This window comes from Siphateles boraxobius, unplaced genomic scaffold, assembly GCF_051911475.1.
Source record: "Siphateles boraxobius isolate OS27281-9 unplaced genomic scaffold, OSU_SipBor_1 35, whole genome shotgun sequence".
NCBI lineage: Eukaryota > Metazoa > Chordata > Actinopteri > Cypriniformes > Leuciscidae > Siphateles > Siphateles boraxobius.
Genome location: NW_027508975.1, coordinates 9,555,684 through 9,582,633, shown reverse-complemented (window position 1 = coordinate 9,582,633; position 26,950 = coordinate 9,555,684). Strand labels below are relative to the sequence as shown.

Below are 26,950 nucleotides of genomic sequence, written 5' to 3'. Positions count from 1 at the left end.
GAAATACTCAGACCAGCCCGTCTGGCACCAACAACCATGCCACAGTCAAAATTGCTTAAATCACCTTTCTTTCCCATTCTGACATTCAGTTTGGAGTTCAGGAGATTGTCTTGACCAGGACCACACCCCTAAATGCATTGAAGCAACTGCCATGTGTTTGGTTGATTAGATAATTGCATTAATGAGAAATTAAACAGGTGTTCCTAATAATCCTTTAGGTGAGTCTATTTACACCCTTGTGAAAAAGAAGTGCACTTAATTGTATTGAATGTGCAATTTTAAAAAGTGTACTTTGTAAACTTTACAGTACATATTAAATTATGTTATTATGTCTTTTGTCCTACTTAAGTGGGTCAAAAAAGTTCAGCTAAATGCATTGAATTTAAATTTTAACTTTAATACATTTTATTTACTTGTATATAACATGCAATTAAGTGTAAAAATATGCACATTAATTTCACACCAAAGTGCACTCACAAAGAAAGACGTGTCCTGGAAAGTGGGCGTCTCGGGTGTGCCTTGGCTGTACACTGAAACTCGTCTCTGAAGGGCGGTGGCTTTACTCACGTTTCCTGAGGACAGGGTCAGATCCTCCACGTCAAATGGACTGTAAAAACAAGGCAGATATATGTTCATGTACAACAATCTGATATCATACAATAGTAATACAAGAAAGGCAACACTAAAATGAAAGAAACTGGAGGGGAAACATATGACTTATAAGCCCCATCAAAGGTTACACCGAAATCATTATGGCGCTTCCATGATTGTCCTGAAGAGGGCAGTGTACATCAACACTTTCATCTACTGTGGCTAAATTGACTAAAACACCACACTTCTTATCTTTTTTTTATTAGATAATGTCACTTACAACCAGGCAACCTCCAGGTTAAGTTTAATGGTTCCCAGGTCGTTGACATCTACAGCTACCACCTGAGGCATAGCGGTGAACAGGTCCTTGGTTTCACAGATCACACTACCCACTAATATGTGACTGGCCAACCCCTTTAACTCCGTCACCTAGCAGGAAAAAAAGGTCATGCGTTGAGAAATTTCAGTTCAGCAATGTTTAATTCAAAGCTTTCTTTATAGGAATACATTTTGTTGCAATCAAGGATGTAACCAAATACTCAAGACTGAGAGGATGGAATGTACATTTTAGGACTTTCTTTGAAAACAAATATTGAGGGGAAGTGTTCTCTTGAATATCTATGGTGGTTACAGCCCAGTTTTTCAATAGCCCCTTTCACACATATAGTCTTTACAGGACCTTTTCAAAAATATCAGTAAATAATTGCTGCCAATTTACCAGTATGAGAAGTTGCAACATTACCAGTAAATTACAGGTATGATGCTGTGTGAACCAAGAATGAAGACTATTACCGGTATGAGCATGTACGAGGTCCAAAAGCACTGACATAAGAACCAAAGTTCTTATGGACACGACACAATTACTCCGCACTGTTGACTAAGCCTAGGGTCTAGGGACTAGGGTCATATAATGCCATTTTTGTACAAGTTAATATGAATATGCATATGCATATGCCTTTAAATGATAATGAGCTTTGCTCACTCCGCCCCTCTGTTCTGTGGGGCGTTTTGGTTTTGACACAACCGCACGCGGAGTGTTGCCTTGTCAAATGTTGAGGGTATATTTTGGAACAAGAATGTCAGTGGAAGTCTCTGAGGAAATATCTGTGCAACCATACCAATTTGAACCGGAGTTGGACCCGGAACAAGATGACGGCCCCGAAGAAGTTCGACAATTAAGGCTCGAACAGGACATTTCTGAATGGTTGGTTAACGTAATATCCCATAATGTACACCTGCGTACAGTTTTTAATAACACATTAACCATAACGCGTTGTTCATTATAAACGTGGGATTATGAATTATATTGAGGGCGTCGTAACGTTACATAGAAAACATCCCGTAATATACCCTGAGTGTTAAACATTAGCCGCATTCATCATGAAGTGTGCAAGCGATTTGCATAGATTAATATTTAAAGGTTAATAAAACGTTACACTCACTTCTTCTGGAAGTGCAGCAGGAACACGAATAGTTGGTACCGATTTTGTTTTCAGGACCAGCTTCTTAGCAAAACCAGATTTACACTGACCCTCGTTTATAAAGCAGTCTGGTGAGAAATGAGTAGCGCAAACATAAAAGCATTTATGCAGATCGTTGGGAATATTCCCTTCAAAAATAAAACTCAGCCACTGCGCCTTCAGCGGTTCGAATTTAGGAACACCAGAATGACGACTGCTGTGTTCCTTATTACAGCCAAGAACAGAACACCACAATCGCTTAGACGCCATTCTGCTCCAGCGTATCAACAATGGCTGACTATGAAGACAGCTCGCTCAGGGTGGTCTGTGTTGAAACGCTGCTGTCAATTAACAATCGTGGGAGGGGCCTCCGATTTAGTGATGTCACAAAATCGAACAGCTCAATTTGAGGCAGGGGAAAATATATAAGGAGATTAAAACAAAAACACTGGATGGATTTTTATCATGATATGATGGTTGTGTACAGGCACTGCCAACACACATTACAGTACAATAAACTTGTAAAAGTGCATGTACCATTATATGACCCCTTTAAGTAAATATGTGCTAGATGGAAATCTTTGTATGTAGTGCCATATCTCGCAGCTTTTTCAGAGTGTCGCGCTCGAGACCCAGCTTTCTCTGCAAAATGCGTAAAGCCAGAATGGCATTGCTTGTGAGAACAGCAAATTTGTGTATTTACTGGTAAAGCTGTTTCAGTAATTTACTGGGATTACTGCGTGGAAGGGGAAATTATCAAAATGAGTCGTTACATTGGGATGCTTTCATGGAAGACTGCAGCCCACCTTGATGTTAATGAGGTCTGTAATGAGGGGCATGAAGATCATCTCCTCTCCATCCCAACTCTGCTTGGAGTTTGTTTCGATCTTCCCCTTCAGTTTCCACCGCTGTCGGCCGTATCTCATGAAAATCTGCCAGGAATAGAAAGAGAGAGGCAACAAGAAACAGCAGAAATTGGAAAAAGCTACCAACACAAGTTCACTCAATCGTTAATAGAGCAATAAAGCAAAGGGAGTTTTCAGTATTTAGTTTTATACAGCCTTAAAAAAATGTAATTGGGTTTGGTGGGGATCAGAAGAGAAAACGTTGCTAGGAGAGCTGTGATTACTAATGAACTGGATGTACTTGGCAGAACAGCAGACAATTTATATAAGAGTTAAGTAATTTGATAGAAGACAGATGCATCTGGCTTTATTACAGAAAAACGGCATGAAACTTAGTATGTTTTGAAAGACTTTCTCCAAGCTACTCACCTCATACTGATCGCCCGGACAAAGCCTGGCAAAACCAGCCAATCCTGAGACAGGAGGCAAAGGAGTTGAAAAGTTTGTTATTGAAATCCAACAAAAACATTATAGATTTTCCTTTTTTTTTTGTGCAGAAGTCCTGTACCTTTCATTTTGATATGAAACTCCCCCAATAGGTTCTCCAGCTCGCACTCAAAAGTGCACATGTTCTGAAAAGAAGGGAACATATAATAATACAAATTGCAGCTGAACTGAGAAATTTTATTAGCCATAAATATTTCTTACTTGTACTATTCTTACTAAAAATAAACTGTATTATTGTTATTAAATAAATAAAAAATTGTATATTATATATTTATTACTTTAAGTGATAAATAAAAAAATAAAATAAAAAAGTGACTAGATAATCACGCATTTGTCTGTAATTAATTATGATTAATTGCATCTAACATTAAAATTTGCAAAGTTGTTCTCCAAATTAATGTAGAAATGCGGTTTATTTTAAATATTTGTTTAATGGTATATTTTTAAGTACTATGAATGAAGGACAGTCTCACAGATAACAATACTGCTACTGATGTCTATTAAATCTTTTTTTTTTTTGGAAAGTCTCTCAGAAAGGTAGTGTCTATAATTAGTATTCCCTTTAAAGCACCGCCACTACATATACACAATCTCATACTATAATAATAAGACAAATCATTTTTGACTGTTGCATCATGACTTTTTACGACACAAGTTTTGCTTTTCTAAGAAGCTGTCAAAAATAGTTAAACTTCTAAAAGTGAAAACTTTGAGGCCTGTTTGTCTAATGAAAATGTCCTCTCAGAAACAAATCTGATTGCTATCAGATAAACCGAAAACCAGCCTAATTAAATGGGTTAATTAGTCGACTGGTCATTCAGACAACCCACAGACTAGTCGATTTAAAAAATAAACTGTGCCAATATGCTAAAAATGGCCAAATGGTTAGAGAAACAAGCAAACATTTATTATGTACCTCTGTATATTCTTTGTATCTACGGTTGACCTCCGCCAGGCTCTCACGTGTGCCTTTAGTTGAGGGTGAAGCAGTGAAGGCCTGTTTCATCTTACTGGCGCCATCACGCAACCTTCTCTGAATACAAAAGCCCTCGTACAGCTCATCGATCTGTAAACACACACACACACACACACACACACATCATTAGTGCACAGAATTATATTATACAAAGAAGCAGACTACACACACTCGCACATGGCAACCCTCACTAAAGATAGCGTAAACTCTAGCTTTGACGTCTAAATCGCTAGCATACATCATTACAGAGCCCTGGGGGTCCCCATTCAGCATAGAAACGTGGCTATTACAATCTACTGTAACCTTCTGTTAGCACAATGGAGCGGCGTACTGTACGGAGCGATGAAAAATGAATTTGGGCACTTCAAAAGCAAACACAAAATGATGCGGCTCAGCGGCCCTCGGGACAATGGTTAGCCATACTTCTGTGACAGACGAGCACCTCGGAGCCACAGCCTTTATCATGGAAACGCACATTTAGCACATTCACAACTCAGTGAACACTGGCCGGCTCAAATTAGCTATGCTAATCCTAAAAACGTTGAAGAGCGAGTGATTGAGGGGGGTGGAGAGAGAGCGAGAGGGGCAAATGAGAGTGAGGAGATGGACCGCAAGTGACAGAAACTAGTGAGCCGAAAGGGGCAGCAGGAATAGGGGATGATGTGAGAGTAGGCAGGAAGAGGGACGGACAGTTCAGCTGAACGAGCGATACAGCAGTGTTCAAAATTATACATATGTCAGTGCTGTTTATGTATGCATTTTAAGCTGTTAATGCTGACTGGAACTGATTGTCCTTAGTGTAATGCCTGTTTGTGAGTAATAAATAAATTAACATTAAAGAGGGTCCAATTTAATCAAATTTAAAATAATTGTTTTCAATTTGTAATCTAATATTGTTGTGGAAACTGATACATTTTTCAGGATTCTTTGATGAATAGAAAGTTAAAAAGAACAGTATTTATTTGAAATATATATATTTTGTAACATTATAAAAGGCTTTAATGTCACTTGATACATTTAATAATATATCCTTGTGGAATGAAAGTATTCATTTATATATATATGGTATGGATATATATATATATATATATATATATATATATATATATATATATGGTATGGATATCTATATATATATATATATATATATATACACACACACTGAACAAAATTATGTTTTATTATGTTTTTACCCCCATTTTTCATGAGCTGAACTCTATGTACTTTTTCTATCTACACAAAAGGCCTATTTCTCTCAAATATTTTTCACAAATCTGTCTAAATCTGTGTCAGTGAGCACTTCTCCTTTGCCGAGATAATCCATCCACCTCACAGGTGTGACAAATCAAGATGCTGATTACACAGCATGATTATTGCACAGGTGTGGAATAATAGGCTGACCACAATAAAATGCCACTCTAAAATGTGCAGTTTTATCACACAGCACAATGCCACAGATCTTGCAAGTTTTGAGGAAGCGTGCAATTAGCATGCTGTCTGCAGGAATGTCCACCAGAGCTATTGCTTGTGAATTGAATGTTCATTTCTCTACTATAAGCCGTCTCCAAAGTCGTTTCAGAGAATTTGGCAGTACATGCAACCGGCCTCACAACTGCAGACCACGTGTAACCACACAAGTCCAGGACCTCCACATCCAGCATTCACCTCCAAGATCGTCTGAGACCAGCTACCCGGACATCTGCTGCAACAATCAGTTTGCATAACCAAAGAATTTCTGCACACACTGTCAGAAACAGTCTCAGGGAAGCTCATCTGCATGCTCGTCGTCCTCATCGGGGTCTCGACCTGACTGCAGTTCGTCGGCGTAACCGACTTGAGTGGGCAAATGCTCACATTCGATGGCGTCTGGCACTTTGGAGAAGTGTTCTCTTCACGGATGAATCCCGGTTTTCACTGTACAGGGCAGATGGCAGACAGAGTGTATGGCGTCGTGTGGGTGAGCGGTTTGCTGATGTCAACGTGGTAGATCGAGTGGGCCATGCTGGTGGTGGGGTTACCGTATGGGTTTTATTGATGGCATTTTGAATGTAGAGAGATACCGTGACGAGATCCTGAGGCCCATTGCTGTGCCATTCATCCACGACCATCACCTCATGTTGCAGCATGATAATGCACCGCCCCATGTTGCAAGGATCTGTACACAATTCCTGGAAGCTGAAAACATCGCAGTTCTTTCATCGCCAGCATACTCACCAGACATGTCACCCATTGAGCATGTTTGGGATGCTCTGCATCGGCGTATACGACAGTGTGTTCCAGGTCCTGCCAATATCCAGCAATCTTGCACAGCCATTGAAGAGGAGAGGATCAACATTCCACAGGCCACAATCAACAACCTGATCAACTCTATGCGAAGGAGATGTGTTGCACTGCGGGAGGCAAATGGTGGTCACACCAGATACTGACTGGTTTTCGGACCCCCACACATGTGAGGTGGATGGATTATCTCAGCAAAGGAGAAGTGCTCTCTAACACAGATTTAGACAGACTTGTGAACAATATTTGAGAGAGACCCCGCCCAAGGTTAAAAAAAAAACAATTAAATGTTGGAGAAAAAAAATAATTGGTTAAGTTGTATGAAGATTCCCTCCATAACGTACAGATTATCCTCTTATAGGAAAAAACAAAACATGTCAAAAAAACTAAATCAAAAGGAAATATTCAAACACATGCAGGGAAGGGACATGAAATATTGATGCAGGGCTTTTTGATGTCTCTCATTAGGATGAGAGGGTGAGAAAAGGGACAATCTAACCCGATTTGTGTATGCGGATGGGGTATATTAACGGTGTATGATGGATGTGTATGTGTGTGGTATGATGTGTGGGGGTTGTTCGTGATAAACGACTTACATTAGACAAATAGTTAGCTGTGTGCAAGTGGGGATAGAGTGTCTGGACGGTGGTCCAGTGGGTTTAATTACACTAGGAGGAAAGACCCCACCCAAGTCTGGAGAACTGTACCACGTGCTATAATCCCCCTGTACCACCCACCCACACACACACACACACACACACACACACACACACACACACACACACACACACACACACACACACACACACACACACACACACACACACACACACACACACACACACACACACACACACACACACACACACACACACACACACGTCACAGCCCTGCTGTGGTACACAGCTGCCTGTTTATTTGGCTCCATAAAATACCCTTGTCTGACTCCTCTCATCTGCCATAGCAGCTAAACAACATGGGAAATTAATCACCATAACCGCCCCCAGCCCGGACCATTCTGTCTGACGGGTGGGGTCTGATGAGTGAATTTTTATGAGCTGCGTTTTGAAAATGGAAAACAAGTTCTTTAACTCGAGCTATCAACCCAGTGTCTAAGAAATTTGAAGAAATTGTCGACACAATGAAAACAGGGACTTTAAAGCTCAAACAAAAACAAAGCACCATAAAAAGTACCATAAAAATAGTCCATACAACTAATTTTACAGATTGTGGCAGGATTAAAACCCCAATCTTAGCATTTTTTTAGTGCCCTGATGGTGCACTAGATTTAAGCTTTACTGAAGTCATACAAAATCTTTCTCTGAAAAACCCAAAATTTTATGGAATAGTTTACCCAAAAATGTTTACCCATTTTCTCCACCCTCATGTCATTCCAAAAACATAAGAATTTTTTTCCTCCCCTAGAAAGACAATTGAAGATATTTTTAATGAAGCCTGAGATTTTTGTCCCTCCATTGAAAGTCCATTCCACCAAAACTTTCATGCTTCAAAAGTTAATAAAGACATCTTAAAAGTAATCCATTTAAATCCGGAACAGATTTAATTTAGCCTTTAAATCACATACTTTTATTCACGCACATACATAAAGCACACTAAACATGGTAAATGGAAGATCAAAGTGTATAGCTAGCAACCCGAGGTATGTAATAGTGTATTATATATGTGTATATTGTGTGTGTGAATTATATATATATATATATATATATATATATATATATATATATATATATATATATATATATATATATATATATATAAATCTTTGTCCTTGGTTACTATTGATTTGAAACAAAGTCTCGGATTTCAAATTCCATACTTTACAGCATTGGTTAAGAGATTTGTTTTCCTTGAGAAAATTTTCCATATATTGTACCCGATATCCAAAATAATCGGAAAACAATGGCATCAGAAAAAGACTGCAATCAAAAAAAGGTTACTTAAACAAGAGAAAATTATTTTTAAGCATGCTAAATAAATTGCACACATCAGCTATGGAATGTGAGAGAGAGAGAGAGAGAGAGAGAGAGAGAGAGAGAGAGAGAGAGAGAGAGAGAGAGAGAGAGAGAGAGAGAGAGAGAGAGAGAGAGAGAGAGAGAGAGAGAGAGAGAGAGAGAGAGAGAGAGAGAGATGTTATCTTGTCAAAAGGAGGTTGCAAAAAGTATTTAATAAAAGGGTGTCAATAATTATGGCCAACGTGTTATGGAGAAAAACATTTATTTCATAATGTGATTTCTCCCCCACTTTCAATTCTTTTACTTCAATGAAAGGTTAGAATTTTGCAAATTGATTTAATGAAAGATTAAAAGGATAAACAAAGCAAATATTTTTTTACCGACTTTTTTACCAGGGGTGCCATTAATTCTGACCACAACTATATATATATATTGTATATGTTAAACCAATGTTAAACCTGCTTCCTGGTAGGTTAAATTTAAGCCTCAATTTAGTCCTGGGGTAATTCTAATCTTCCTCCAGGAAATCAGTTTATTAAACTCTGGGCTAAACTAAATCTGGGACTATTTAAAGCCATGACAGAGAAAGCAGATTTCTGTTAATCTGGTTTAAAGGGCCATTTTAGTCTAGGACTAGGTTTAATCTCTGTCTGGGAAACCGCCCTTCAATGTTTAAAACCCTTAATCTGGTTTTGGAATGACGTGTGTGTAAGTAAAGGAGCACAGAATTTTCATTTTTGGGTGAACCAACCCTTTAAGTCATTATTCACTAAAAACATTTACTAAAAACTCTCCTTATCAAATCTTGACCTCTTGAACAACAAATGTGACAACATACAAGCAAGAACCAATTATTAAGGTCATAATGATATTTGAAGACATTTGAAGAATGATATTTTAATGATATTTAAAGATGCCGTGTGAATATCCGAACACAAATGAGATTTGAGAGCTCATGTGTTATGTGATCCACATGACACTAACACCAATGTAATCTGACCAATCCTCAACAGCTTTCCAAATTTACCAAAGGCATCTGTGGAATGGGTCTAAACAAGAGTGACTCGTGACTAACAGGATAGTGTGCTGATACGGTTAGCTGTTGGTTGTTTGGCTTTGTGTTTGTTTAATAAGGACAAAGCAGAAAAGCAGCACTGAGCCAATACAATCAGCTGATACTCTGCCAGATTTATATTTTCTCATTTAAATATTCATGTCCACTTAATGACCGCTTTCTATCTCATTTGCTGTGCCCACAGCATTTGTTCTCACAGGCAGCACCCGTAGCAACACAAACAGACAGCTCTGCCGTGACTGCCGCAGTATGACCACTTCATCTGAGCACATGTCTGAACAGTGCCCAAGATACAGTGGCCTCAAAACCTACTTGGACACTTACACCACACTTAAATTGTGAATTTCATGATATAGATAGGTCAGTGACAAATACCACAGTAAAGAAAAGGAATCTTTAAAAAAAAATAGTTTAAAACATTTGCCAAGTACGTAGGAATTTACTCTTTGTATTTAGGTTGGTTTCATACGTTTTTTCTTCTTTTTTTTTTCAATTATTATTATACAATTGTCAATAAAAGGTAAAATTTTATATCTCGAAAATAACGTGATGTAACCATTAAATAAAAAGAATTAAAAAAAAGTTATAATATATTTTCCTTACACTTGTGAGCATACATAATGAAATAAAAGGCCACTTAAGTATACTTGAGTGTAAAAGTATACGTCTGACTGTTTCTTTACGCCCTTAAATACACTTTTAAAAAGTGCACTTTGTGATAATGTCAAACTAAAAGTTCAAAATTATGTTTTAACAATCTTTTGTCATGCTCAAAAGAAATGCACTTATTTTGTTAACTAACATACTAAAGCTTACTTTTAGTTTACCATAAATGCTTATTATGTAAGGCAGCACACATAACCATAACTATATTTCAAAGACAATAGAAGTGATTGTGAAATTACAATAAATATTTACTTAAGTCATGTCAACTAATTGCATTTAATATCCGTTTATAATGCATATTAATTTAATTGCAATGAACATGCAATTAATTGCCTGAAAACATTACATTGGGTTTGGACATAAGTATATGCTTTTCTACTACGTTATATATCAAATACTCTTTTTTTTTTAAGTATGCTAAAATGTACTTCTTTTACACAAGAGTACATAGGACAAGCGTTTTGGAAAATGGATGGATTACAATATAATATAATATAATATAATATAATATAATATAATATAATATAATATAATATAATATAATATAATATAATATAATATAATATAATATAATAATGCGTCAGTGAATTAGTTGTGTGGTGTGTAGAAGTGTGTTGGCGTATGGAAGATGATGCATCTGGGGCAAACAGAGACACACACCCAGATATGCATTTCTACAAACGGTCATTCCCACTGGGAGCGCTTTTGATCTACTTGGGTATGACTTCTTTTTTGGTTGACAGCAGAAGTGCAAGGCGCGACTCAACCCAGTCATGCGTGCGTGTGAGCAGCTGTTTGTCAGCCCTCTGTCCATCACAAGTGTGGGGTTTCGGATTAGGCCTACTGAGTCAAATAACAAGCCAAGAGTGCACAGCTGGTCCACACACCACAAAAACAACAGAAGAAACAAGGCCATGAGCACACTTACAAGCCATAATAATATGCATTACTGTACAAAGAGGAAATGGATGAAGAAGAAAAATCCTCTTAAATTACTAGCATCTATCAGCTGTGATCAGAGGATTTAGACTGCACTCAGTAGGGGATGCCAGCCAGATTAAACAGAGATTAAACCTACAATACATTCACCCACATCAAACATTGGGGTTCAAAGCCAGATCATAAAGCACCTCCAGCACTGATATCTGACTGCAAGCTGAGGCCTTTTGAAACTTCCTGTTGGTGTTGCTTGACTTTCTATGGGCAAGTGGGACGACTACACTTGATGAGGATGATTTTTAAAAACACAATCCCTGCTGAGAGTCTGCTTTAAAGGAAAAAAATTAAAAATATTTACCTACTAGAAATTAACTTCTTAGAATGTGTTTCTGTGCTCCAGTATCCTGAAAGAATAACAGTACTAGTTGACTGTCAGCACAAAGGAGAACTCCGGCGCAAAATTAACCTGGGGTTTAATAACACATTGGTACCGAGTCGACTGTTCTCTGTGATTTGTTTTCATGATAATCGTGTGTAAAGAGTTTTATCTCTAAAAACTGTTTAGCTTAAACACTAGTATATGGGGCGTATAATAAGTAAAATAAAAAAAATTATATACTTTATAAAGACAGTACCATCGCGCAGCCATCTTTAGAAAACAGCCTCGACCAGTCGAACCACTAACGCCGTGCTAAGTGAGCTGAACTGTGAGATTCCAAGTCACAGTTCAGCTCGTAACACGGCGTTCGTGGTTCGACTGGTCGAGACTGTTTTCGACTGGCTCCGCGATGGTACTGTCTTTATAAAATATATTATTATTAAACTGTCTGTACACTTACAAAGTTCTCAGTGCTTCGGTTTGTATGTAGAGACCCTCATTAAGCTACCGTGTGGGGCTATTTTGAGCCTTGTTAGTGGTATTAACTAGCGATCTCTTTTTACTTATATGCCCCCATATACTAGCGTTATAAGCTAAACAGTTTTTAGAGATAAAACTCTTTACACTCGATTATCATGAAAACAAATCCCAGAGAACAGTCGACTCTGTACCAATGTGTTATTACACTTTTACATCATATTATGTTGTCATTAATTCATAATGCTATCACCAAAGGAATGAAAAATACATGCTTAAACATATTCAAATAAAGTCAAGTGTAAATGCATAGCTGATTTACACTTTATTAAATTAAACAAAAATAATAATAACATTAATAATTATGAGGGTGTTTCTTTTCATCAGTACATTGTTTCATCAGTCTATCGTTTGACTCATGTGAAGATTTAGTCCAATTTGGTGAACTGGTTTAACTGGCAAATGTTAGAACAGAGCAAGACTTTGTTGATATCTCTTCTGAATTCAGAGAAGACACATTTGAGATTACATAGAGATCTCATTTGTGATTTTCTTGTCAAGACTGATGATCCAAGCGATATAAATAGGGCAGCACAGATTTGAACATAAACTTGAAATCATAAAGAAAAGGCATCCACTTCCATTTATACTTGCACACACTCATTAACACCCTGGATTGAGCCATCAGAGGTTTGCTCATCATCACTCAAAGGAATTGCTTTGACCTAGATCCATTGCCAACCATAAACAGCATAAAACACAGGGGAAAACAAAACACTTCCGCAAATTAACACAAGTCAGAAACAAAATGTTCTTTATAGGGCCAAAAAAAAAAAAGATGATGATTGAATTGTTTCTCTGAGATCTGTGTACGACCACACGGTTCAGAGTGTTCCTGTGAGCTAGCTGAATGTGGGGCTAATTTCAAGTGTGTAAGGCTAATTTGAGCTATGAATTGCTCTTCAACAGCCTCAAAGCTCCCATCGTCAGGTTGCCATGGCTACTTCAGGACTTGACGTGCTGCTGAGTTGCCAGTCTGCACAGTAGTTTACTGCAGACACCCACCTGTAATGTCACTAAAACACACTGCAAGTGGAAGGGGACACAGCAGGACTCCTGACACTAGAGAATGCCAAACTAGGGGACTCAAAATGAGTCAGGACATTTATTTGAAACAAAAAGCACTCCTATAAAAAACTGTTTTCACTTGTTGTACTGACTTCACCTTTTCTAACATATAAAACAGGCAATGAAAGTACACATACATTACATATATACATACATTATATAAAAAAAATATGTGAACTTTACCTTACTCATGTGGAACTCCAGTCGTCGCATGTATCGCTCTATGGTCTTGATTTGCTGGGAAGCAAGAAAATAAAACGTCAAAATCAGAAAGTTATTCGCTGAAAAAGAAAATGCAAAAGATTTCACAGAGAGCAATCGAAGTTCAGAGTTCAACTGACACCTTAGGCGATTAGAGTGTCGCAATAACGAATCACTGCTGCAGGAATGCAGCACATCATTTATGCAAAGCTATTTATTTTTCCTGATGCATGTTTCTAACTTCTTATAACGTTTTAAAAAGGTTAACACAGGTCAACTTCGACAGGTTAATTAAGAAGCATTAGTGTGTTTAAGGACCCTACCTTGTCCAGATCGTACAGCACACCCTGAGGAAGAAAACAAAAGATATATATCATATATATATATATATATATATATATACATATTTGGACAAATACACTGCAAATGCCCATATTAGACCAGCATGAACTGGTGAAGGTCACCAGGGATTTCTTGCTGGTTTTGCTAGAAAAGTAGTCTTTAAACTAAAAAAAAAATGCTACCCTGCAATTAATGAGCTTTAAATTTTTTTTTTTTTTGATTTTCACTTGTTTTTCATTTGTTTATACTAAAAAGAAAAATCTGCCAATGCAGTAAGCCAATATATCTCATATTAAAAATACATTCTCTGAAAACAAGTCTTAACATCTTATGCAGTGTTGCTTCTCAAGTAAATGTTTCTTATTTAAAGGATTTCTATGTTTAATACATCATTTTATTATAATATACATGTTTCTGAAAGAAGTCATTCGTACTTAATATTTTTGAGGAAACCATGATCCATATATATAGCATTTTAGGATAGTCGCCTATTGAAATCAATAGATTAAGCAGCACTCTGATGCACCGTAGACTATAGTGTGTAGGAAACCTGATGATGTCATTTCTCACCAGTCTGGAATTCCTCTTCATGTCTTTCATAAGGGAAGTGAGTTTATCCAGCTCTGTTTGGTGCACTTCTAGATATTCACTGACAGAAAGAGAAAATGACAAATCCTTCAGAACTCTGTAGAACTGCATGAACAATGACTGTACACAGTACAAAGATTTCATCACAGCCATTCTGAGCAGCAGTGATTCATGCAGTCAATGTGCATACAGTATGACTGTAGAGAGCTGAGAGAGAAGATCTACAGTATGTGACAAGACATATGTGAATCAGAGGAGACATTTAAAGAGCACTCACTCCAGGCCTTGTTTGAGGGCTGCGTAAACTTCTTCCACTCTTTTGGGCTGAGGCTCTCGTGAGCTGCTGCTGCTGCTGGATTTGTGCCCGGACAGATGGGGCTTCCTGGGCTTTGAGATGGGCTTCTTCTGCACTGCTGAGTTCCCCATGAAGGAGTTACACCTGAAAACAGAAACAGATGCGGATGAATCTCAAGGAACCTGTCAAGAACATGTGGTGGTCATTTTCACAACAAAATCAAAAGAAAGAATTATATGTTTCTTGAAGTAAATTAAGCCTTATTTTAGGACAATTACAATCAAGGAAAATTATTCTAGGTTGCCAAGTCTCTGTGTTGTTAGTTGCTAGTCAAGTCAAATTTATATAGCACATCGTTTCAAAAGCAGCTTTACAGAAAGTCATACTAATGACTTCGGGATTTACCATAAAGGTGTTTTAAAGGGGACCCATTATGCCCTTTTTCAAAGTTTGATTTTCTTTTTAGAGTCTACAAGAATAGGTTTTCATACTTGAATGTTCAAAAAAAACATTGTTTTTCACATATTTGATATTGTTGCAGCACCTCTCTTCCCAGTATGTCAGTAATGCTGTTTAGTTTAAAAAAGAGAGCAATTTGCTATGATTGGTCAACCATTTCAAGCGTATTTCAGAAATGTATGACCCTTACTGTTACCGCGAGTTTCAACACACTACTAACACAACTCAGCCAGGCCTCGTCTGGATCGGAAACAGGCAAACAGGAACCGAACAGAGCCAAACCAAAACACAAAGAAACTAACATACTAGTAACATTACCCCCCCCCCCCCCCCACCCCTCTCACAAGGCATGTCCTTGCGCAATAACTAAATAAAGTCCAAAAAGGCTTTGTAGAAGGACGTGGAGCTGGAGAGGGATTTGACCAAGGAGGGTCTGACAGAGGAAACCACCATGGAGGAGACGACGGAGGGAGGATCCAGATGCTGACCAAGAGCACACCCAGGATGAAGGACCATGGTGGATACAATGGTGGGAGGATCCAGGGCGGAATCAGATGTCCGACAACCAGCGGTGGAGACCCAGGCGGAGCCGAGGAGACACAGAGACCCGACGAAGATGAAGGGATGGAGGGACGAAGCGTAGCTGAAGGCCTGGAAGTCTGTGGCGCAGGCAGAGTCGAAGCCGTAAGGACAATTGCTTCAGGTGGAACTAAGTGAAGAAGGAGCCAAAGCAGAGCTGACTGGTCGACATGCCGAGGCGGAGACAGAGGATCCTCGTGCCAAGGCAGAGCTGGAGACTTGAAGACCAAAGGCGAATCCAAGTTTCTGGTTGGAGCCACCAGAGGAGGAGATGAGGGATTGAAGGGAACGAGCGGAGGCGGGGCCAGAGGACTAGCTTGCTTTGGTAGATGTGGTGGGAGAGAAAGGCCAGGTGGGATAATTAGAAACCCAAGATACTTGGAGTCTTGAAGCTAGGTGGAACCAGCGGCGACGGGAGAATTAAGGGAATGACCTCATTCAATTCTACCTAATCAAATTTCCCAGAAGCCAGATTGCAGTTCTTTTGCACCTAGTCAGACTCTTTATTGAGTGTGGGCTCCAGGCCAATGTTGAGCTCAGGAGTCAGCTCTGGCTTTTGTTTTAGGAGGGCATTGTCTCTGTATCTGCGTTGGCTCAGGCATCTTATCCTTCGGAAGCTTGGTTGATCCGGAGTGGGGCTGGTGATATCTCAACCCGATATCACGGCAATTCGTACGAATTTTACGAGGTGGCTAATTCGTACGAATTCATACGACCTCACTCGTACGAATTCATACGACCTCACTCGTACGAATTAGTAAGTTTTTTGCTAAATCGTACATATTTTACGAGTTGTTCAATTCGTATGAATTTGTACGAATGACCTACCCCTGACCCCGCCCCTAAACCTACCCATCACGTGGGTTTAGACAAATCGTACAAATTCGTACGAGTGAGGTCGTACGAATTCATACGAATTAGCCACTTTTTAATCACTCATACAGATTCGTACAAATTGGTGAGATAGCGTTGGATATCTTCATTGTCTGCAGTGCAGACAATGATTTAAGATCCACAATTCACCAGCACCCACTCCACATAGGCCGTAAAATTCCTCTGAGGACCGTCCACGGGAGGGCATAATTAAAATAAATAGGGTCTTATTTTTTATTCTTTGAGGTGAAACATGATCTGGAAATGTTTTTGTGAGATTCATCCATGTAATATCTTCACTTTAAAAGAGAATCCTACATCCATGATATATATATATATATATATATATATATATATATATATATATATATATATATATTTCTTCTGCAGCTCCCTAACGTAAACACCAGTGAGTTTAGTGCAGACTTGGAGTCTGTAGTCTAGTGTTGGAATTTCAGTGCACTTCACACTCATCTGTGCAATATCCTTGCAAATAACCACCCCTTTCTCTTTTCAGAGGTTTCAAGACTTCATGTCATAACATCAGTTAAACCCCAAAATATTACAAGGATAAAGCTTGTGCTGTACATCTAATACCACTCTTCCTCAATGCTTTCTGACATTTAAGACTTATGTCAAAAGGCAGGGTGCTTATCAGCCTAGTTCTGATGTCACCGTAATAATATTCATGTTTCATAATAACACAAAGGCAGTTGGTTGTTCGACATGTCTGAACGCGTCACACACAGAGACATGTCAAAAAGAGCACTAGAAGTAGTGCTACAGTAAATCTAGGACATTGTGTAGAATGAGCACATGCTGTTGCCTAAGGGGTCACCCAGTCACGATTCACTCCGTCATACTAAGTAAAGCCAGTACGCACAGTAAAAATACACTCTTTAATGCGGTTACTGCATCTGTTGTTTCACATCAGTAGAATTTGCAGTTCTTTTGCAATTTGTTTTTATAGAGGAAAGTCTTGCCTGAAAAGTGGTAGCTGTTATAGCAGAAGTCAGTGGAATTACCGATTTTGCAAAGATTGGTGTGGCGTTGGGGTGTCCACATACCTTTATAGAAACTCCCTTAAAAACCAATGCAGAGAGATAAGAGGTTTTGCCCACTTGTCACAAAATTTGCTAGGAGCAAATTTTGAGTAAACACCCAGAAATGGCACATGACATAAATTAAACACTATTACATGATTCATTATTTTTATTTATTATTATAATTTTATACTTATATATATATATATATATATGCATGGTTATGGTAACACACCTTATCACACCCTTTCTCAACCTCTCACCTCTGCCTGCAAATGCTTTAAAATATGTTTAACAGTCCTATGTAAAGTGTTAAAAATACAATTGTTTCTTCTGCAGTGGCAAAACTGATTTTTTTTTTATATGCATCCGTGAATCAAGAACCTCATCTGAGTGAGCTGAGTGTTTTAGCTTCTGACAGGGCAGATGACCTCACCGTGAGCGTCTCTCCTGCAGTGTGCTGAAGCCGGCGAATGACTGGCTCCTGATGATGCCATTGGGCCCTCCAGGAGAGTGAGTGCCAGCAGCCATGATGTCTGGAGAGCGGGATGACACTCCTGCAAGGGGACAGAGAGGATTCTGGGTAAGAGAGAAGTCAGTGGTACAGATGGGGGAAGGGTTGTGTGTCTAGGACGATGCCGTTAATATGATAAATATCTAGTTTATACGTAGAGTTACACTTCAACTAAGTTTAATGGTGCAATGCAAAAATATTTGGTAGAGCATAAATTGTAACTTATTGCCCCTTTAAGTCACAACTATAGGCTTAGTTTTAACTTGCACACAGCTGGTGCAACAGGACCTAGATCTTATTTTTTGAAAGATACTGGCTCTCTAACAAAAAGATATCCTGACAACCTTGACTGTAAATGAATGTACAAGAAGCCAGCTAAAAATCACACAGGAAAGCAAGAAATGAGTCATTTAATCTCCAGTGTATATGGTTACCAAAAATAGCACTGCAGGGTGAGAAGACCCCATACGGTGTACATTCAGAGGTTTTTATAAACCGCTCGAAGCCACCTGAGCCCACCGCAGATGAAGACAGAAAAAGCACTTACAAACGGGAGGTGGGCTAATGGAGCCCTGAGAGCCTAACGCAATCATTCATTTCTATCAAATGCAATGATCCAGAGAGGGTGTAGAAATCTCCCGCCTACAAAAAAGCCTTCATGATCATCTCTGATCTCCTTATAGCTCATCTCCAACCTCCCATATTTCATTAGAAAAAAATAGGATGATGACAGCAGCGGCAAACTCCTGATTTGAGGGTAATGAGGCAATGAGATCTGTGATCATCGATAAAAGAGGACTCATTTTGACCCTAAATTAGCACGCAACCCTCATAACCCCGCGGGGCACTGACATCTACACCAAAACAGAGAAAAAATCTGGGTTTTGAGGCTGAGACTCTCTCCACAGTTGAGGTTACATACTGTTTCCAGGGGCTGTGTGTTGCAGGTAATTATACACCTGTGGGTTTATGCTCAGTGCAATAGATACTTCATTGCTTAGATGGAGCTACACAAAAGCAATACAGCTCTGGGATAGATGTTGTTTTGCACGGGAAATACAAAAGAGTCTTGTGTAACGTGTGTCAGGCTATTTATAGGCACTGGAGAACATGAACTTATGTACTGTGCATTTTGATCATGACAAAATAAACCGATAATTCAGATAAAAGGCAGAAATAATCAAAAGAATACACCGTAGCATATAATTCTTGCTGCCTAAAATAACACATCCAATCAGAGAAAAGTAATGCTCTACAGAATGGTGATAAATTTCCATACTTCTCAAAATGTGTTCTTTCTCAAAAAGTAATAAAATAAATATATATATTTTTTAATTAATATAGTAATTATTTTATTTTTAATTGAATATAAACGGTGTGACACAACTTGAGCAAAACTTTGAAATAATCCAGTAATAGGGTCAAATTTGCCAATCACTTTCGGCATGTCATAATTTATTTCAACTTAATAATTCATACATCAAGGTGTTCATGTTCATGAATCAAAATACAAAACAAACACATGCAAAATGAACACAACCTATATAACCAATTGCTTATTTCAACAAACAAAGGTTCCACTTCAGTTTCACAAACACAAAGCGACACTGTGCCACCCAGTGCATGCTGGGATTGTTCCACTCATTCTATTCAGGCCTGGCCGTCTCGGTTCACAGGCACTTGTGAAGCGCTGTTGATGTTGGCTACGTCATCCCCGTCCCTTCGGGCACGGCTGCTCATAAGTATTCGGAGTACAGCTGCCTGGCACCCAATTCTGAACTCTTCACTGTGAGAGACGGATGACGAGGACAAAAGAACCGAGGAGGGGGGCTTCATTAATTTGTCACCTCCAGCAGGGACCATGTTTATCTGGCCCGTTGGAAGTGTGAGGGGGTCTTAAAGCTGGGCAGGAGAAGTACTGAATGAAAAGTGATAAACTGGTCCCTCGTTTCCTCCAAAAATCCCACATTATAAATTCTGACTAGTGTTTTTTGCTATTTTAAACATAAACCTAAACAAGTTAAAAAAATTGTCGGTGGGTTAAGAAAAATAAACAAGTTGTGATCTTACATGCAGTAAAAATATTTTTAAACAGGTTTTAAAAATAGTTTTTAAACAGGATGCATATTATATAGGAGTGGTTGACGTGATGCTCCATTTTTGTGTTCATAGTGACAAATATAAATAAAAATGTATAATATTTCATTAAAATATCTGTTTTTATATACAGTTTAATCTTCCAGAACTAATACATCTGTAATTAATGAGCATTATAATAATAATACGGTAATCTAAATATGAAAAATATGGGAAATGAGCATGAACAATTAAATATCCTATATCGACCAATACCTTTAACTGAAAGATAGCCAATATGGTCGATATTGGATATTTAATTGTTCATGCTCATTTCCCACATTTTTCATATTTAGATTACCTTTGCTGTCATTTTTAAAAACACTTAGAATTTAACACTGTTAAATGTAATCTTTATGTCAGTGCCAATAGCCTCGTCGGCAGTGTGTCCCGAGTTCGAGTCCCGGCTCGTGGACCTTTCCTGATCCCGTCCCCCCGTCCCCCCTCTCTCTCTCTCTCTCTCTCTCTCTTCAACTTCACTTCCTGTCAACTAACTGTCCTGTTATAATAAAGGTAAAAATGCCAAAACTCTCAAATTACAATTTTGTGATGCCTAAATTCACTTGTGTTATTTAAAGCGACTGATTTTATTAATTTATTTAGTATTTTACTCCATTTATTTAGATAAAAATTCTAAATAATATAACCAGTTAAGAATCATTTATTTTCTTCACTTCAGCCTCTGGAAAAGTCACTTTATTTCTCATGAAAGCATGCATGCACAGCAACATACACACAGGCACAAAAAACATTAGCTGCATGCGTGAATATCATCAAACTCAACCCACACGGCAACTTAACAGCAGAGTGATTCCGAACGCCTGTATAAATTATAGTTTCTATAGTAACATCGGACAATACACAATGGGTCCAGCAAAAGAACAATGCTATCATGGATCCCCCGCAGCAGGACTCCTCCTGTCCGTCTTCTCTGAGGATCCGTTGTCTTCCTCTGTGTGGTCTTTTGCTCCAAGGTAGGAGTACATCCCGCCCGGTTTCTATCCAAGCAGCTGTGTGATGCTCAGCTGGTCTTGTTCCACACTGACACTCCGCCTTGGAATAGCAATGACCTCACTTCAAGCATCCATGCCAGGTCAGAGAACTAATGTCAACCATGTGGCAGTGACCGACTGACCCTGTTCTAGCCATGCTGTAGTAATGTGTGCCTTTTGGCAGTGTTGCCAATTGGGCCAGGAGAATAGATACGGTGGATGTGAGGATGTGCAAAACGAAATACACACAAAATTAATTAGTCAGTGGATTGTCTGAATGACCAAATACTGTCTTAAAGAGGACCTATTATGCTTTTTTACATTTTCAACTTTATGGCTCGTTTCCACCGAGCGGTACGGTACAATACAGTACGATTTGGGACGGTAAACCCTGATCCAGTTTGCGTTTCCACTGCCAACAGTACTCTTACTTGATAGGCGTGGTGTAGCGGTCGGGCGTTACTCTCGAATGAAGAAGAAAGCGACACATTGAACAACAATGGAGGACATACAGCAGATCTTGTTCTTGCTTTACAGCATGTGGCTGTTTGTCACAAGACGGCGGCTTTGTTTGAACAAAGGCTGCAGGTTTCAAGGAAAAACACAGCCGAAAAAGCATGCACAAGTGACGATTGTCTCTTGGGATAGACTCTCTGCAGTGAGTCTAGCTCAACCCTTAAGTATCGGAATACTGTGCTAGGTACCCCAACAGAAGGGTCCCACAAAAAGTGGTACGGTACGGTTCGGAATTAGGGTGCCATTCACAACTTCTGACAATGGAAACAGCAAAAATTGTGAAGAGGCCTGGTTGCGCTAATAGTGTTAAAACTTGCAGCGTGAAATTTCTGAAAAACACTCAATGCGGTTGACCAATCACAACAACACACCAGTCCAGCAGACTGGGAAGAGAGGTGCTGCAACAATGGTTTTTGAACATTCAAGTGTGAAAACCTATTCTAGTTGACCCCAAAAACAAAATCAAGACTTTGTAATAGACATAATAGGCCCTCTTTGACAGGCCTGACTTGTATCTCTGCACGGAAAAGGACTAATCATGAGCACAAAGACTATAAACACAGTGAAACATGATTCTAAAGCAGGCACATCAAGACTGAATGGATGCTCTTGTGTTGTGACCGAAAAATCATGTGCTCATGATGACAGTGGCTGCTATTGATAAACAATGTCAAAAATAAATTATTATTTTTTTCTTGAAACTAGGAGGCATTTTAAGTCCATCGATGGAAGAGCAAACACTATTTGGGTGCCTTAATAGTAGGCATTACTTAGAAATAAAGGGATGCAAGCAAAAAAAAAAAAAAGTAATCTAAGCATTTCATAATTTGATGTGGGCTTCAGCAGCTTGTACAAAAATGACAAAATAAGGGTTAGCTGTAACCACACACACTGATTGTATCTCCAAATAGAGGAAACAGAAGAACATCTCTTCTGACTTTGTAACTCTCAAACATTTTAGATAATATTTGAAGGCTACTTTAGTCAACCTAAAGAATATAGTGAAATTAAAGAAAAGTTAGCAGAAACCCAAACTGAAGTGGACAAAAAAGGGATCCAAGTTCACGTGTTGTGCATACAGTCAAATTGAAATAGTCTTTATAAAATGAATTTCCATGCTGGTCAATATACTGCTTTATTGCCAGTTGACCAGCATGGTCTTAATGGTGAAGCCTTGGAAAAAAATTATTTGGTGGGAATGTTTGCCACAATTTAATAGTTTAGTTGAACTTAGATAAATGTATGCTTGTTTTTGAGTGCAGCATAAGGCATGCCTCATATTTCCTTTCTTTCTTCTTAAAGGTCAAAAGTCCACGTAGTCTGTCAAATGTAATGGGTGGAGGGTTCAAAAAATTTTGATAGATGAAGCTGACACCTTAACACATCCAGTAGACATGTTAGGCTATAAATTGAATATCCCCTAAAACTAAAAATTTAGAGCTGTTGTAGAAAATAAACATATTGACATGCATTTTATAGTCAAATACTTTTGATTCTTCTGATGGTCAAAGACAACTATTTAGGCTATATTTAAATCATGGACATGATTTCCATTACACGAGAGTAGATGTTAAAACTTCATGCTGATTTGTACTCTGCTTTCGCCAAGATGAGCACCAACTAAGACGTAGCTTTACAGTAACATATGCTTCTATGCGTCCCAGAGTCACTCCCCTCCGTCCCCCACTCAACTCAGCCCAGCTTACTGACCTTTACATCCCTCCTGCTGCTGAGGTTGCTCCCTCCTCGTAGTTCACATGTGACCTAACCACAATCTCTCACAATCTCACCGCAACCCGCACATATGCGCCAACCCTTTTGACTAAGGCTGTTCAGCCTCACTGCCGTCGTTAAAGCGGGTTTAGTGGCAACGGTTCCGTATGGCATACTACCGCAAAACACAATATCTGTCCAAACACCAATCCTCATTCACGCAAAATACACAGGAACGTAATAACTGTAATAACTATGCAAACTATACAAATAAACCAGCAGACACTTCGAGTTTTTCAAGAATTCTTCGAAACCGTAGCGTGGCGGCCAGTACACAGCCAGCCAGAATCTTCCCGTCTCATCCACAGCCAGTTGCTGCTCCTCTCTGCTGCTTCAGATAAGTACCATAGAAACACTCCAGTTAATTTATTACTAAAAGGGTCAATATTTGAACAAGAATCTATGTTCAAGCAGGATCATTTGGTTTAACTTTGGCATTAATGGGTGATTTATTTCATATTTAATCCACAGACTTCAGACTACAGAGCACTTGAAGGTTATCTAAGAGCAAATAATAAAATGTCAAGCTATTTTAATTTTTATTGTGACTGAAGACAGAAAGAAACTATGTTAGGAGGCCTGAATTACACTTGACCACTGATAACCTTTTAAGGCATATGAGGGGTTTGTAATCTTAAACTCATACCCATCTGAGCATGCTGGAAAAGTAATTGTGTGAAATGTCTGTTAATTATTCAGCTGACATTAAATAAAAAATATAATAACTGTTCTTTCAGAAAACACACTTTCACATCAGCAGAGAAAAATAGAGAAAAAGCTTTATTGTAGTTTTACATGAACATGGTTTTGCGAAATGTGGATTTAAGGCTCTACTTTTCTATACATCTGTATATTGATTTATGTTCATTTATGTTAATGTTTGGGAGGGGAAATGGCCTCTTTCTCACTCTGGAAATGAGCTCTTTTCTGAATAAGACATGGCAATAAGGCTTTATTATATAGTATTTGTTATATTAGATTAATTGGGTTAACACCTTTACATGCCACTTTCATAATTGTGATATGAGTCGAATGTTTTATGTGTATGTAAACTCAGTTCATAGGCAGAGCAATGACTCACTGGCTTATGAGGACAGCTATGAGGATAATGCACATAAAAAGGCTGAGAAAGAGACAAGTTTAAAAATAGGCTAGACTAGAGGGTCAATTCTGAGTGATATGTGGATGTTTTGCACTGAGCAATATTTCTAAAGCACAGAGCAAAGAGAGGACAGGGAAAAAACTAGAGACAGAATGATGAACATCCTTATACTGTATGTGGAGACAGAAGCTTGAGGCACTGGGGGAAAAAAATGTGTGAGCGCATCTATGAATAACAGAGCACATCTGGCTAAAAACCAACCCAAACTAATGTCAAAACTGAAATGATGTGAAGCAAAAAAAATATAAACATCATCTTCCCTGTCCCACCTCAGCTTAAAAATGTAACACCTTTCTGTTTATAGTTCATGTTAATGGGGAAAGATGATGCATTTAATAAGTGACTTGCAGGAAACTTGTTAAGGTAGGGTATTGTATAGCCTACATTTGCTGTCATTCTTCTAAGGAACACAATATTTCAGTCATCATACAATTTCTCACACAAAACTGTCAGTTTGCCTCAGAAGACTTGGAATATAGCATAAAAATATTTTTATAAAATTAAAACTTCACTGTATGTCAATGAGCAACTTGGACATTCTACAAAATATATTATTTTGTATTAAATAAAATGGTTTTGGAATGGCATGAGGGTCAGTAAATACCACATTTTTCATTTTTAGGTGAACTTTCCCTTTAAGCAACTCTGCTCCAAGGAACCGCTGTGCTAAAATCATCTAACTTCACCACTAAATGTGGATTGTCACTGAGGGGCTATGCCAGTCCCGTACATTTGTTTAGCTACTTAACCAAGTTTCACTTGATTTGGTCTCTCTTTATTCAGACAGTGCTGACCAGTGCCACACAAATGGCCAAAGCTCAAGCTGAAAGCAATGCTTTTAGCTTTGGAGAATGGGAACTGAACTGAATTCATTATGCCGGCAACGACAGCACATCACGGGATGCAGACACTTGCAGGTGAACCTTTAGAAGGATTCAGCAGTTCATCCACAGATCATTGTGAATGTCTTTATGTGTGTGTGTCAATGCAAGATGCATGAGAAAGACAAGAACAGAGAAAAGACAGTTGCATTTCTTCATTTCTTTTTCTCCTGCAATAAAATAAAGATGCCAACACTTTGACTTATGGCAGGCAGGCATACAGATAAAATATTGAAACAGTCTTTTTTGGGGGGGGGGGGGGGGGGGGGGGGTTGAGGGCTGAAAAGACATTTTAAATTAAATATTGTTACTTTCAGCTTCAAATAATCTAAGAAAGAAAGCACACACTCTTGATGTGCAACTGTAGATGAAACAGTGTTCTAAAAATACAATAAATAAATAACATGATGAAAAATTATGACAAATAGAGGTTTGATGTGGTGCATTTAGGTCAGACGATAGACAAAATCCCGAATTAGTGGTGCTTGCCAACCCATCACACATGCTACAGTACTACATGCTCTTTTGACTTGGACCAGTAAAAATTCACCTAGCAACTGCATAGCAACATGATAATAAGCACATCTTGGCAACACCCTGGCAACCACCCAGAACATTCTTGTGGCGACAGGTTTCAGAGGCAGTTGTAGTTTATGAGGGTGCTTTCCTGTTTTCTGCATTGCTTCTGGGATTGACAGAAGGGAGTTGATAAAGCAGCTGTATGTCAGGACAGACCCCGAGGAGGACAGCACCCTTTAAAAGGCATAAGGATTTGGCTTTTCAAAGCAGATTACATAGCAGTTATCACTGCTAACAAAATCTAAAAAACTGCCATCATCTGAGGGAGAATATGTCAGACATGACAACATCCAAGGACCTCAATTCAATCAGCCAATGACATTTCAGACAGAATCCACCACAACCAATCATATTCCTGCACACCTTCTAACTGCTATGCAAACAGACAAGGAAAAACAAAAACATTCAGTTCATCAGCTTATGTTGGAAGGATAAATCGCCGTAATACTAATCACAGGGCTGAGAGATTGTGATTTTGTTACTATGCAAAAACTGTGTCTGCAAAACGGATGTATGAGGGGTGTCAGTGCAGTTGATTTTAAATAGACTGTTAATCAGGGGGATTATGGGATAGCACCCCCACTGATGAGAGCTAAAAGTACATGTCATCTGTTCAGGAAGAGAGAGAGTGAACAAGAGAGAAAGATTCCCCACTCAAGATGCCAAGTCATTCACTTCATTACGTGTCATTTGAGAACGAGGCAATCCAGAATGCATGGTATCC

The 26,950-nt window shown here is 38.6% G+C and overlaps 1 protein-coding gene across 4 annotated transcripts in view; it reads right to left on the bottom strand.

Moving 5' to 3' along the window:
- Positions 1-26,950, bottom strand: part of ripor2 (RHO family interacting cell polarization regulator 2) — a 50,484-nt gene that overhangs the window by 10,453 nt on the left and 13,081 nt on the right. For all 4 annotated transcript variants that reach the window (XM_077196341.1, XM_077196339.1, XM_077196342.1 and 1 more), the window contains exons 2-12: positions 18,110-18,230; positions 14,702-14,863; positions 14,407-14,485; positions 13,818-13,841; positions 13,477-13,530; positions 4,320-4,469; positions 3,465-3,528; positions 3,326-3,369; positions 2,858-2,983; positions 872-1,020; positions 478-607 (exon numbers count right to left, since the gene is read on the bottom strand). In XM_077196341.1, the coding sequence (XP_077052456.1) occupies positions 478-607; positions 872-1,020; positions 2,858-2,983; positions 3,326-3,369; positions 3,465-3,528; positions 4,320-4,469; positions 13,477-13,530; positions 13,818-13,841; positions 14,407-14,485; positions 14,702-14,863; positions 18,110-18,230 (1,103 nt within the window). The remainder of the gene's footprint in view (positions 1-477; positions 608-871; positions 1,021-2,857; positions 2,984-3,325; positions 3,370-3,464; positions 3,529-4,319; positions 4,470-13,476; positions 13,531-13,817; positions 13,842-14,406; positions 14,486-14,701; positions 14,864-18,109; positions 18,231-26,950) is intronic.